The sequence below is a fragment of the Lepidochelys olivacea genome (genome assembly GCF_965140295.1).
Source record: "Lepidochelys olivacea isolate rLepOli2 genome assembly, chromosome: 5".
Classification (NCBI taxonomy): Eukaryota; Metazoa; Chordata; order Testudines; family Cheloniidae; genus Lepidochelys; species Lepidochelys olivacea.
In genome coordinates, this window is record NC_140415.1 from 78,251,722 (window position 1) to 78,265,655 (window position 13,934).

Below are 13,934 nucleotides of genomic sequence, written 5' to 3' on the forward strand. Positions count from 1 at the left end.
ACAGACTGCCACTACAGCCCCCCTGTAACCAACCGCCCTCCTCCCCAAGTTCCATAGCCTCCACACCCAGACGCCCAAGAACGCGGTGGGGGGGCCTCCGTCCAACCAGCCACTCCACCAAAGAGGATTGCCCAAAACACAGAAGGCTGGCATTCAATAAATTTTAAAGCTGTAAACTTTTAAAGTGCTGTGTGGCATTTTCCTTCCCTCCTCCTCCACCACCCCTCCTGGGCTACCTTGGTAGTCATCCCCCTATTTGTGTGATGAATGAATAAAGAATGCATGAATGTGAAGCAACAATGACTTTATTGCCTCTGCAAGCGGTGATTGAAGGGAGGAGGGGAGGGTGGTTAGCTTACAGGGAAGTAGAGTGAACCAAGGGTCGGGGGGTTTCATCAAGGAGAAACAAAGAGAACTTTCACACCGTAGCCTGGCCAGTCATGAAACTGGTTTTCAAAGCTTCTCTGATGCGTACCGCGCCCTCCTGTGCTCTTCTAACTGCCCTGGTGTCTGGCTGTGTGTAACCAGCAGCCAGGAGATTTGCCTCAACCTCCCACCCCGCCTCCCCCTTACTCTCACAGATATTGTGGAGCACACAGCAAGCAGTAATAACAGTGGGAATATTGGTTTCGCTGAGGTCTAAGCGAGTCAGTAAACTGCGCCAGCACGCTTTTAAACGTCCAAATGCACATTCTACCACCATTCTGCACTTGCTCAGCCTGTAGTTGAACAGCTCCTGACTACTGTCCAGGCTGCCTGTGTACGGCTTCATGAGCCATGGCATTAAGGGGTAGGCTGGGTCCCCAAGGATAACTATAGGCATTTCAACATCCCCAACAGTTTATTTTCTGGTCTGGGAATAAAGTCCCTTCCAGCAGCTTTTGAAACAGACCAGAGTTCCTGAAGATGCGAGCATCATGCCCCGATAGCTCAGTGGTTTGAGCATTGGCCTGCTAAACCCAGGGTTGTGAGTTCAATCCTTGAGGGGGCCATTTAGGGATCTGGAACAAAAATGGGAGATTGGTCCTGCTTTGAGCAGGGGGGTTGGACTAGATGACCTTCTGAGGTCCCTTCCAAGCCTGATATTCTATGTTGGTGAAACGTCCCTTGTGATCCACCAGAGCTTGCAGCACTAATGAAAAGTACCCCTTGCGGTTTATGTACTCGCCGGCTTGGTGCTCCAGTGCCAAGATAGGGATATGGGTTCCATCTATGGCCCCACCACAGTTAGGGAATCCCATTGCAGCAAAGCCATCCACTATGACCTGCACATTTCCCAGGGTCACTACCCTTGATATCAGCAGATCTTTGATTGCGTGGGCTACTTGCATCACAGCAGCCCCCACAGTAGATTTGCCCTCTCCAAATTGATTCCCAACTGACCAGTAGCTGCCTGGCATTGCAAGTTTCCACAGGGCTATTGCCACTCGCTTCTCAACTGTGAGGGCTGCTCTCATCTTGGTATTCATGCGCTTCAGGGCAGGGGAAAGCAAGTCACAAAGTTCCATGAAAGTGCCCTTACGCATGCAAAAGTTTCGCAGCCACTGGGAATCGTCCCAGACCTGCAACACTATGCGGTCCCACCAGTCTGTGCTTGTTTCCCAAGCCCAGAATCGGCGTTCCACAGCATGAACCTGCCCCATTAGCACCATGATGCGTGCATTGGCAGGGCCCATACTTTCAGAGAAATCTGTGTCCATGTACTGATCACTCACGTGACCACGCTGATGTCGCCTTCTCTCCCGGTATCGCTCTGCCAGGTTCTGGTGCTGCATATACTGCTGGATAATGCGTGTGGTGTTTAATGTGCTCCTAATTGCCAAAGTGAGCTGAGCGGCCTCCATGCTTGCCTTGGTATGGCGTCCGCACAGAAAAAAGGCGTGGAACGATTGTCTGCCATTGCTCTGACAGAGGGAGGGGCGACTGACATGGCTTACAGGGTTGGCTTACAGGGAGTTAAAATCAATGAAGGGGATGGCTTTACATCAAGGAGTATTTCAGGCAGGATTTCACGGAGGGTTTCAATAAGAAATGGTGCACCTAAGTAATTGTTCTTATTGGAACAAGCAGGTTGGTCTGGCCTCTGATTGATACATGGCTAGATTTACCTCGCTGCACCTTCTCTGTGAGTGACTGCAGTGTGACCTAGAGGAATGAGTCCCCTAGACGGGGGAGAGGGGGAAGTACAAAACAAATCTGGTTTATTTCTTGTTTTGATCCACTCCATCTATCTTTTACATCTTTGGCTGGCAGCAGACGGTGCAGAAGGACTGCAAGCCATCCATATCTCATGGCTGCTCGGCAGAAGACGGTGCAGTAGGACTTCTAGCCATCCTCATCTCTTGCCTGCCTGGCAGAAGATGGTACAGTAGGACTGCTAGAAATCCGTATCGCCTGCCTGCTCACCATAAGATGGTTCAATAGGACTGACTGCAGGACTAAAGAGAATGACCTGGTCAAGTCACTCCAAATTTAGTCCCTGCGCACATGTCTGCCCAGGCGCTCCTGGCCGAGATGGCCAGGAGCACCTCGGACATGACGATGACGGCTACCAGTCGTGCTGTACCGTCTGCTGCCACAAGGCAATGGGTTGCTGCTGCTGTGTAGCAATGCAGTACCATGTCTGCTAGCACCCAGGAGACATACGGTGACAGTTACCTGAGCGGGTTTCATGCTTGCCATGGTATGGAGTCTGCACAGGTAACTCAGGAAAAAAGGCGTGAAACGATTGTCTGCCCTTGCTTTCACGGAGGGGGGGAGGGAATGGGGGCCTGACGATATGTACCCAGAACCACCCGCGACAATGTTTTAGCCCCATCAGGCATTGGGATCTCAACCCAGAATTCCAATGGGCAGCGGAGACTGTGGGAACTGTGGGATAGCTACCCACAATGCAACACTCCGGAAGTCGACTCTAGCCTCGGTACTGTGGAAGCGCTCCGCCGAGTTAATGCACTTAGAGCATTTTCTGTGAGGACACACACACTCGAATATATAAAAACGATTTCTAAAAAACCGACTTCTATAAATTCGACCTAATTTCGTAGTGTAGACATACCTTTAGTGTTGCCAATAGCTTGACATTTAGGGCACTCACTTCCAAACCAGGCACAGTAGGAACTTGAACCTGGGTCTCCCACATTCCAGGTGATGAATACAGGGCTATTAGCAGTACTGGGTTTGGTGTCTCTTTCCCCTTCACCCCACAAAATCCATCCTGGATCTGATATGCCTTCCCAATCAGTTTTGCATATTAAGAACTTTGCAGTAAAGTGAGGACAATGTTGTGACTGAAGAACAAGCTTTCTAATAACTGCCTGTTGTCTTTCAACATACAAAGAACTAGGAACTGAAAATCACAAGGCTAGGAGAGGAAAGAAACACCATCCCATAGTACTTTTACCCTAATTACTATAAATTCCTCCTTTTGCCTCCATGACACCCAAATTGTCCTCTGTCTCCCTTATTTCTTCATACAAAAACACAAACCCCAATATCATCCTTGCCTTTCAATCTGACCATGTTAACCTGCTCTTTAAATCCCTCCAATGTCTTTCTCTGCTCAGCTGCATCAAATTTAAGCTTACCTTTGCCTTCAAGACCCTGTATAACTGCACTTAACACTTATCCACCCATCTCTTTATCCATCTTCCCTTATCTCCTCTGCTGTACTAATGCCAGCCTTGATGCCTCATTCCACCTGCTTCTCTCACAAATATCTCTATTCCTTTAACCAAACCACTCCATGCAAACGGAATGCCCTCTTTGAGCTGGTCCACAAGGTTACTACCTTCTTCATGTTCAGATACTTCCTGAAAGTTAACTTCTACTGTGACTCCTACAAGAAGTCAGGTGGTTGCTTATTCCTATTTATCCACAGCTTTTTCATAACGTCTATTTAAAAAACACAAGTGTGTTGTGTTTTTCAAACTGTGCTACTAAGATGTGGCTATTTGCTACTTTGACTACCTTACTTAGCTTTGTACATTTCTCCTCTACCCCTTCATCCGTTTGCCTTTTAGACTGGAAAGTCCTTGGAGACAAGGAGCAATGTTGTCTCATGTTTGGAAAGCATCTAATACATTGGAAATATTGGAAATAATAGTAATGACTTCAAAATTTAGTCTCTAGAGCTCTATGAAAAAAAGATGAACAATATTATCTGACTTAAGTTATTACCCCTCCAGCCAAGAGGAGGTGGCCTTGTGTATACAGTCCTCTTCCGCCTTTTTTGAATTATTGTAGACCAATATAGCAAATGTGCAGTGAATGTAAAATTGTAGTGTGTTGTTCAAGCCTGGAAGATGTGCAGACAATCTATTCTTAAACATAAACATCACAATATCACTCATAGTTAATAATAGGGCAATTGCAATGGTGCATATTTGTAATGTTCTTATCGGTAGCCCCATAGTCAAATTCTTTCGTGCTCCTGGGGATGACGTGAGATTTTAATTTAAGACAAACGTGAGGTGTGCAGGCCTGGTAACATTTCAACTTTCATTGTCTTGGAGTTTTTGTTTTTTAGTGGGCTGGGAGGGCTATACACTGTCACTGGTGTGTCTTATAGTATGGATCAGGAAAATCTACACAACCACCTTATCACACCATACAACATTTCTTATTTATTTTTCATTTTTTTATACAGCCAAATTCCACTGCAGCTGACAGAGCGACTGCTAGACTAGCAACACACCCACTGTTGAAGACAAAAATTGCTGATATTAAAGGTATGAAATAGACAGTCTCATCTTGTGCACAAACAAATACAGGAATTTGAACATTATCTTGTTCTATCCCTTAAAAATGGTGTTTTGGAAGAGGTAATATAATTACTCCTGTCTCAAATAGGGATGTTTGTCGTAACCGCACAGATGAATTGTAAACGTTTTACAGTTAATTTCTGAACACTGAAGCGTCCTTTATTCTGTAAGGAACTGAATTTTTAATAAAAAGAATATAAATGAATATGAATATATATAAAAATAACGAATATGTCATGTGTCAATAATAAACTGGCTTATTATAGCCTGAATATGTTGGTCATTTTTTATATTAAATTGCTTCCATGTTTGTTCTCTGCTTTTAACCCACAGTAATAGTATTTGCTATTAGGTGTATATACTGTTTGCTAATAGGTGTATGTACTGTTACACATTTGTATTACCGAACTTAAGCCAGCTAGCTGAGATGAAGTCACAGACCTAAAATAGTTTTGTAATATTAACTGTTTAGCAGGTTAATAGGTCTAAAACTCTCAGTTGTATAGCAGCTTGCAGACAGAGGGGATTATATGATTCATAAAATCCAGAAGTCTCTGCTAAATTGGTGCTGCATCCTGTTTAGAGCAACACCTATATTGATTCTATAAAGACTCTATATTGGAGGTATTTAAGGCTGGGGTTTTTAAAGTAGGCTAAAGCAGTTTGCACCATTTCCAGTATGGACATAGCTTGTTTTTCACCACAGCATTCACATACCCTACACACCACCGCTAATGGTGTACGGTTTAGATATAGGCTAAAAGAAGGTTGAGACATGTTGGTTGGTGCTCTCTGTTGGGCAAAGAGCAGATATGGAAAATTCCAAGCCAAAGGGTGAATGTTTCAGAAAAAAATTAGCTTGTGAAAAAAGGTTATGGTGGAAATAACCTTAGCTAATAACAGGCACTGCTAGGTGCCTATGATTATACGTGTGTGTGGATATAACGTGTGTTTGCAGATTTCCACACTCAAAATATCATCTAACATTAACTTGAATCAATGAAAATCATCTGATGCTGAGAAGTTCGCTGCATGCAATTGGAGCCCTCACTCAGTTCTGATTTCCCCGCTTTTCCTCTTTGACATTACTTCAAGCCATTCTCAGCCCCTACTTTTACTTTCTAAATGATCTAGTGAAGGCACCAAAAATATCTCATACTTGCTCAGCATAGTGGATCTAACTTGCAAACATAGTGTCAGAGCCCCTTGAGCATTATTTTAACTAATGTGTGTACTGTCGTGATGCTGCAATAACTCTATTTGCTATTATTTTTGTAGCTGCTGTAAAAGCCTTTAAGGATGCAAGACGGAAGCCACCTAAAACTCAATCTTCAGATGACCATAAATCAGAAGAACAGCTTTCTCAAAAGCCTAAATTGAGGCAACAGTCTAATAGCAATGTAGATAACCAGACACATACACTGGTTCTAAAACAGCAAGACGCTAAAACAAAGGTGAATGTGAAAACAGCCACTAACATAGAAAATAAACAAATCTGCGAGAGAGAATGTGAGCAGAAAACTTTAGAAATTGAAAGAACAGATTCTCCGGGTGATTTGTCATTACAAACTTCAGAAAAACATGCAGTAGTTCAGGATCAAACCGAAATAACAATTGACTTGCCAAAAAGAAAAAAACTTACAAGTGCGAACAAGTTCAGGATAACAAACAAATCAAACAGTGATGTCAGTGATATGGAAAAATTTGATAACAAGGAGTATTTTGATGACAGCACGGAAGAGAGGTTTTATAACCAGTCATCCGATTCTGAAGATACTGATAGTGATGACGATTTCTTCATTGGCAAAGTAAAGAAAAAGAAGAAGAAAGTGGCAGATAGTGACCTTTCTTCAGCAAAGGAAAAGAAAAGACTCAAAGAAGCATTACTAAACAAAACAAAGGACTCAAAGTTCATGATGATGCAGGATGTGATCACAGAAGAATGTAAACCAAATGCAAAAGCAATGAAGTTGGAATCAGTATTTTGCAACTCTCTGTCCAGATCTGATCAGAAATCCAAAAATATGAAGAGGTACTTTTTTCCATTTCAGTTATAGAAATTATAAAGTAATTATTATGACTTGTAATATTTCCATCGAATGAGCAGAATTTCAGCCAATCACTGCTCAGAGTATTTGGATTGGCATTTTGTAGCCAGTCACATTATTCTTCCTTGACCATTATGCATTTTTCAAATTTTTCCCTGCTCAGGAAAGTTATTCATGTGTCAGTATCAACAGAAAGTCCTAAAAAGATGCTCACAGCAATGTAACTGCTCCTGACCATCATAAAAGTTGAACTCAAAAGCTCAAGATGAGCCAACAACCAAAATCAGTTTTATATTCAAAAATATAAATTATATGTAGTTCTTGCATTGGTTTACATGTCAGTTTCACTTTAATGTCAACCAATTGCAAAAGCTGTTTATTGCTATCATACCCTAGTGCCATGTAGATTATCCAGCAAGTATGGTGGAGCTGGCCATTTTTTCAAACAAATATTTTATTATTATTCCTTTCTTGAAAGATCTTTAATACTATTTTCTTGTTTTTTAGAAATGTTAACTATCAGACTTCCAAAAATAGAAGAACAGGTATGTGTCCATGGTACTGCTGCTCCATTTGAATTCCTTAAAATGCCAAAAGTAAAACCTGTCAATCTGTACTTATACCTGTAGGGCTAATCACAATGAGGTATTCTGTTTTGTTTCATATTTCAGTTTAGGACTTGTCTCCATGAAAACAATTAGTTTGCGGCAAGCTGGGGTGAGAATCTACCCCCTACTAACCTGTCATAAACTGTCTGTGTGGACCCTCTTGACATGCATTAACTATGTTAATGTGCTTTCATTTACTTCCATTTCAGAGAGGACTAGATCAAAGAATGTAAATGTGCATCAGCATGATCTACATGGACAGTTAGTCTGCAGCAGGCCAGTGCAGCGTAGATTCACACCCCGTCTTGCCACGAACTAAATGTTCATGGAGACAAGCCCTTAGTGACATTTATTCACATATTTTTGTTTGAGTCATCAAGGGATTGCACTTGCCGTTTAACTTGTAGTAACTGTTTGATGCTATACATTTCCATGGTTTGAAATAGTTACCAAAAGCAAGCATCCTACAGGTCTGTACTCGGCCACCTTTCCCCACGTAAAGTAATATCTTACTCCATGAAGCTACTCATGGAAAAAGGTACAACCTGAGTGTGAGTAAAGGTGGCGGAATACAACCCTTAATCTCATCAAGTGGTTCATCCCAGCAAATTATTTTAGCCACTTGAATATTTTACCCAGATTATGGCTCATTCTGCACTTTCAAGGATTAGAATTTTTTTTCTGCATCAAAGAAATTATGTACCGAATATTGAAAGTGCTACTCTAAAATCAGATGTCCAGTGACTCATCCCTCATTGGTGTACTGTACAATAAACTCAGATTGTGATGACTCTTATGCATGGTAATTAAAATTCCACCCAAATTTTGCATTGAAACCCCAGTGCCTTCTGCCATCTTGACCATATCTGCTGTTCATGACCTGTCAGTTTGCTGATTTGTGAGAAGAGGGATAATCTTCCTGGGTATTTTTAAAAAAAAGTATAAAGTATAGTCATGTGTTCATATGTGTATATTATGCGTGTCTCATTAGGAATGGATATTGGAGATTATATGGTATGTCTCACTTATTCTATATTGGCTTAGTTATATTGGCTTCCAGTAAATACCTACCCTTATCTTCCGGTTTTTACAGTATGTATTACCTGGTTTTGTGTATGTTCATAACATAGTTGCATTTAATGCTTTTTTTATTGTATTTTATGCACAGCTTTTCCAAAAAATGAACTGCGGGTAAAGAGAAAACAACTTGCTAAAGCTGCTGGTATACAGTATGAAAATAAAAAAGAGCTTTTAGAGCAACCACTTCATCCTTCGTGGGAAGCAAGCAAGAAGCGTCGGGAACAAATATCTCAAATTACAGCATTCCAGGGGAAAAAAATTAAATTTGATGATGATTAAACTTTTTTAATATAAATTCATATTTTTAAAGAAGATTCTTCGAGTTCCCCTCGAGTTCGGTGTCTACTTTTGAGATGTAACAACTTGTGTTTTGGCTGGACCTTTGTGACCCTGGTGTTATAGATTGAAAAGAGAATATTTATCTTCTTGATTGAGATAATATGTGCAAAGTTGTTTGGAAAGTAACCCTTTTACAGTATTTGAGAACTAGTGCCTTTTTCAAATCATATTTACATGTATAAACTAAATAGTACCCTAATCTTGTGAAATCGGTGATGTAGTCTTTTAAAGGTTTTTTAGCAAGGGAAAAGCTATTCCAGATTTGTTTATAATGAAGATGGTTTCATTTGCTCAGTTTGTGCTATATTAGTTGACTAATGGGGATGTCACATAGTATCAGATTCAGAGTTCACTTCTATAGTGCCACCAGCTGTGAAACCCACAATGAAGTCAAGAAGGGGTTTATGGAGATATTTTGTGCTCTGTAGTAGTTGGGAGTTTTGACTTGCTTCTATTTCCTCTGTGGCGTTTTGCGTTATGTAAGGTACGCTCAAGAGAATTATTTAAGGACTTCCATATCAGACGAGATGGGAAGGGTAAGTGCTCCTATCTAAGAAAACATTGTTAAAATAGTTCATTAAAGCATATGTTTAAAATATCAAAATATTTACTCTTGTCTTAGCTGGAAGAAGTTAAGAGCACTGTTAGCTCTGAAGACATTTGCTAAATTCCATAAATGCATGAAGCAAGCAGAAATGGAGATCAGTAGTGCTTAAGGTAAACTCTAGGTAGCAATAAAAACTTGCCATCTAAAAAATAATCATCTTTCTTGATTAGATCAACAATTTTGATAACTAAAGTGCACAGTCATGAGCATTCCTGTACTGAAAGGAAAATTCAGTGTGCCCCACTTAATTTAAATTGCATATAAAAGTACCATCTGATCAAATGCTATTGATTTTTTTCCTCCAAAGATCTTGTTTTTTTGATATCCTAACTGTTGGAAGGGCATTTGACTGTGCTGGATGGAGCTATCAGTTTAGTGTTTTGGAGTTCCTGGGATCGGGGTGAGGGGAGATGGTTTTTAGCCATATTTTTTTCTTAAAAGGTCTTTCATATTAGTTAATTTTAAAAGATCTATGAACTTAATTGTAACTGCCTCTTCCTCATGGTTTAATTAGGTGCTACTGTCCTTTATACAATTGGTCTGAATCAATTCCATAAAACATATACACAATTGGTCACATAAACACCACCCTATACCGGAAACCTACTGACCGCTATTCCTACCTGCATGCCTCCAGCTTTCACCCTGACCACACCACACGATCCATCGTCTACAGCCAAGCTCTGCGATACAACCGCATTTGCTCCAACCCCTCAGACAGAGACAAACACCTACAAGATCTCTGTCAAGCTTTCTTACAACTACAATACCCACCTGCAGAAGTAAAGAAACAGATTGATAGAGCCAGAAGAGTTCCCAGAAGTTACCTACTACAGGACAGGCCTAACAAAGAAAATAACAGAACGCCACTAGCCGTCACCTTCAGCCCCCAACTAAAACCCCTCCAACACATTATTAAGGATCTACAACCTATCCTAAAGGATGACCCAACACTCTCACAAATCTTGGGAGACAGGCCAGTCCTTGCCTACAGACAGCCCCACAACCTGAAGCAAATACTCACCAACAACCACATACCACACAACAGAACCACTAACCCAGGAACTTATCCTTGCAACAAAGCCCGTTGCCAATTGTGCCCACATATCTATTCAGGGGACACCATCACAGGGCCTAATAACATCAGCCACACTATCAGAGGCTTGTTCACCTGCACATCCACCAATGTGATATATGCCATCATGTGCCAGCAATGCCCCTCTGCCATATACATTGGTCAAACTGGACAGTCTCTACGTAAAAGAATAAATGGACACAAATCAGATGTCAAGAATTATAACATTCATAAACCAGTCGGAGAACACTTCAATCTCTCTGGTCACGCAATCACAGACATGAAGGTCGCTATCTTAAAACAAAAAAACTTCAAATCCAGACTCCAGTGAGAAACTGCTGAATTGGAATTCATTTGCAAATTGGATACTATTAATTTAGGCTTAAATAGAGACTGGGAGTGGCTAAGTCATTATGCAAGGTAGCCTGTTTCCTCTTGTTTTTTCCTACCCCCTCCCCCAGATGTTCTGGTTTAACTTGGATTTAAACTTGAAGAGTGGTCAGTTTGGATGAGCTATTACCAGCAGGAGAGTGAGTTTGTGTGTGTATGGGGGTGGGGGGGATGTGAGAAAACCTGGATTTGTGCAGGAAATAGCCCAACTTGATTGTCATGCACATTGTGTAAAGAGTTGTCACTTTGGATGGGCTATCACCAGCAGGAGAGTGAATTTGTGTCGGGGGGTGGAGGGTGAGAAAACCTGGATTTGTGCTGGAAATGGCCCACCTGATGATCACTTTAGATAAGCTATTACCAGCAGGACAGTGGGGTGGGAGGAGGTATTGTTTCATATTCTCTGTGTATATATAAAGCCTGCTGCAGTTTCCACGATATGCATCTGAGGAAGTGAGCTGTAGCTCACGAAAGCTTATGCTCTAATAAATTGGTTAGTCTCTAAGGTGCCACAAGTACTCCTTTTCTTTTTGCGAATACAGACTAACACGGCTGTTACTCTGAAACAATTAATAATATGGATATTCTATGCTATCCATTGCTATCCGTACAGCAGGAAGGTTTTTATATCGAAAGTGATGTTCTCTCCCTTCCTGCATTACGTTGCAGCCTTGGAGGAATGTGGATTTCAATTAAGTTTGTGCCCCAGGATATTTTGGTTTTTTTAATTCCTCATTGTATGAAAGAGGGGTGGTTTGGTGGGTAGATGTGTGGGGGGGGAGGGGGAGGAGGGTTTTTATACCAGATAGTAGCAATAGACTCAAAGTAATCTTGTACTAAAAGTCAGCAGCCAGTAGCTATACATAGGAACTACGTTCATTATATTTTGAACATATGTTTTTCTTCAGGGAAAATCATGTTTTGAAGAGAAGGTCATCCTCTTGAAAGCAATATCTAGAATACTGTTTTATATATTCTAGACAAGAAACTTTTTTGAAGGCTTAGTACTAGTCCAAACAAATATTTGATGTGCAATTTTCCTGGCTTCAATAAAGGGCAGGAAACTTTTTCTCTCCTTTTGTTAGCTGTAATCCTGTTATAAAAAAATTTCTTCACAGGCAGCTAATATTTTCTAGGTAGGTAAAAGTTTCCAATTTTTAGAAGTGACTGATCTGCATTGTCAAATTTAAAAAACAAACAAACTTGTAAACTTAAAAACCTAAGAAAAATGTAGATCATGTACAATATATAGCTAGTTTTTAAAAGTTTATATCCTGAAGCGTCACTTTACATGTCCTTAGAGTGCCAGGACCATTTAGTTTTTCTTGGCAGTTAAGAATGCAGGAAGAGACTTTGTTATAGCTATAATTTGTAACCTTAAGTGTACTCCTGGGGGTATCTGAAACATCAGAGCCTCCTTTTTTGCAAAATGACCTTTTAATTCTTCACGAGCTTGACTGGAAGGCCTTGATCAGAGAAATCCAACCATTATTCCACATTCTGATGCTCAGTTACTGTAACTTTGGGGGGTGGAGAGGAAGGGCAATCTGAGTGTGACAGATCCTTTTTTACTACCTTCCATGTGTCTTATGGGTTATTGCTACTTAGGTTGTGCTTAAAGGCCATACCCAGGCTGGGGCCCCAATGTTCTAGGCACTGCATTATAGAGAGCTGTATTTTATTGTATTTGTGCAAGAGAACAACTCTTTTGAATTGAGGAGCCTAGTGAATTCATCTGAAGTTCAATACTGTGTTCACAGGAGTTTCTGTTCAGAAAATAACATACAAAGTAAGTGTACATTTTGCTAAAGTGATTTGTATCTCTTTCTGTGTTGTTCTGTGGTAAACCTATGGCCAACCCGACCCAAAAATGTCTAAGGGCCTACATATTTTTCTGGTTTTAATAATGATTGGTATACTGAAAAGGCATTTCTTTGGGTGTGAACATTAGATGACTGGCAACTCCTATCAAGCTGCAGCAAGCTGCACAGTTCAAAATAAAATCAATGTTTAGTACTGTGCACAGAAGAGAGACGCTGTATCAATACATATTAATAGACAATTGCTCAACTGCAATTCAGGTTGCAAATATGTATCAATAGCTGGAAGTGAAAATATCTTAATAGACCACATACTTTAAAAAAAAAACTGATGGAAAATCCAGAAACTTAAAGTTACTTTAAAACATTATGGAAATGCTGATATTGCTATCCCCATTTGAAAGATTTGAAAACTGAGACAGATGTAGTAAATTATGTTGTATATACAATTTAATTATTGAATTAGATATAGTATCAGGAGAGTTAGGGCCTGTTCCAAAGCCCTTTGCAGTCGTTGGGAGTCTTTCCAGTCACTTAAATGGGCTTTGGATCAGACCTATAGGTTCTATCTGTAGATCTGTCATTGACTTACTCTTTGATGTCAGGCAAATCACCAAAACTGAAGATGAGGTCCAGTGTGGGCAGGTTTACCACAGAATAACACAGAATAACACAGAAAGAGATACATATTAGCAAAATGTACACTTACTTTGTGGGCATGTGCACTGTGTTTTGATGCAAATATGGAACCAGGAGGTGTGCCTTTTCTAATTAATAATTCTGAGTATACTTCCTAGTCTTATCTTACCTGTAATCACACTGAGTATTAGACACAGACACACAGTATTGTGTTTTGGGCTTGAGGCATGCAGTCAGCAGGAGGCCATGCTTACGCTGGTATTAAATTGGTTTGCAATTTCTAACTGAAATAGATGAGAGAGTATTGTCTTTATCACCCGAAGTGGAAAAAGCCCCATCACTGAGATCATTTTAAAGCTGGATTGAAGAAATACTGCTGTAGGGAAAGAACCTGCAGTGGCTTTATGGGCTTGAAAAGACCCATTAGGTCATTTTGACTGTCTCAGCTTATGTGATATCCAGCATGACAGAGAAACATATTAGCTGGATATTTCTGCTAAAGAGATTGAGTGAAATAGTTAACGAAGTGGACATTTAATTGTGTTCACCTTCATACTTCTGCATT

General features: G+C 40.6%; 1 protein-coding gene across 5 annotated transcripts in view; it reads left to right on the forward strand.

Moving 5' to 3' along the window:
- SRFBP1 (serum response factor binding protein 1) overlaps nt 1–9,442 on the forward strand; it is a 129,472-nt gene extending 120,030 nt beyond the window's left edge. For all 5 annotated transcript variants that reach the window (XM_084629691.1, XM_084629690.1, XM_084629692.1 and 2 more), the window contains 4 exons: nt 4,649–4,730; nt 6,042–6,795; nt 7,319–7,356; nt 8,588–9,442. In XM_084629691.1, the coding sequence (XP_084485817.1) occupies nt 4,649–4,730; nt 6,042–6,795; nt 7,319–7,356; nt 8,588–8,778 (1,065 nt within the window). In that variant the 3' untranslated portion in view covers nt 8,779–9,442. The remainder of the gene's footprint in view (nt 1–4,648; nt 4,731–6,041; nt 6,796–7,318; nt 7,357–8,587) is intronic.
- Nucleotides 9,443–13,934: the final 4,492 nt, after the last annotated feature.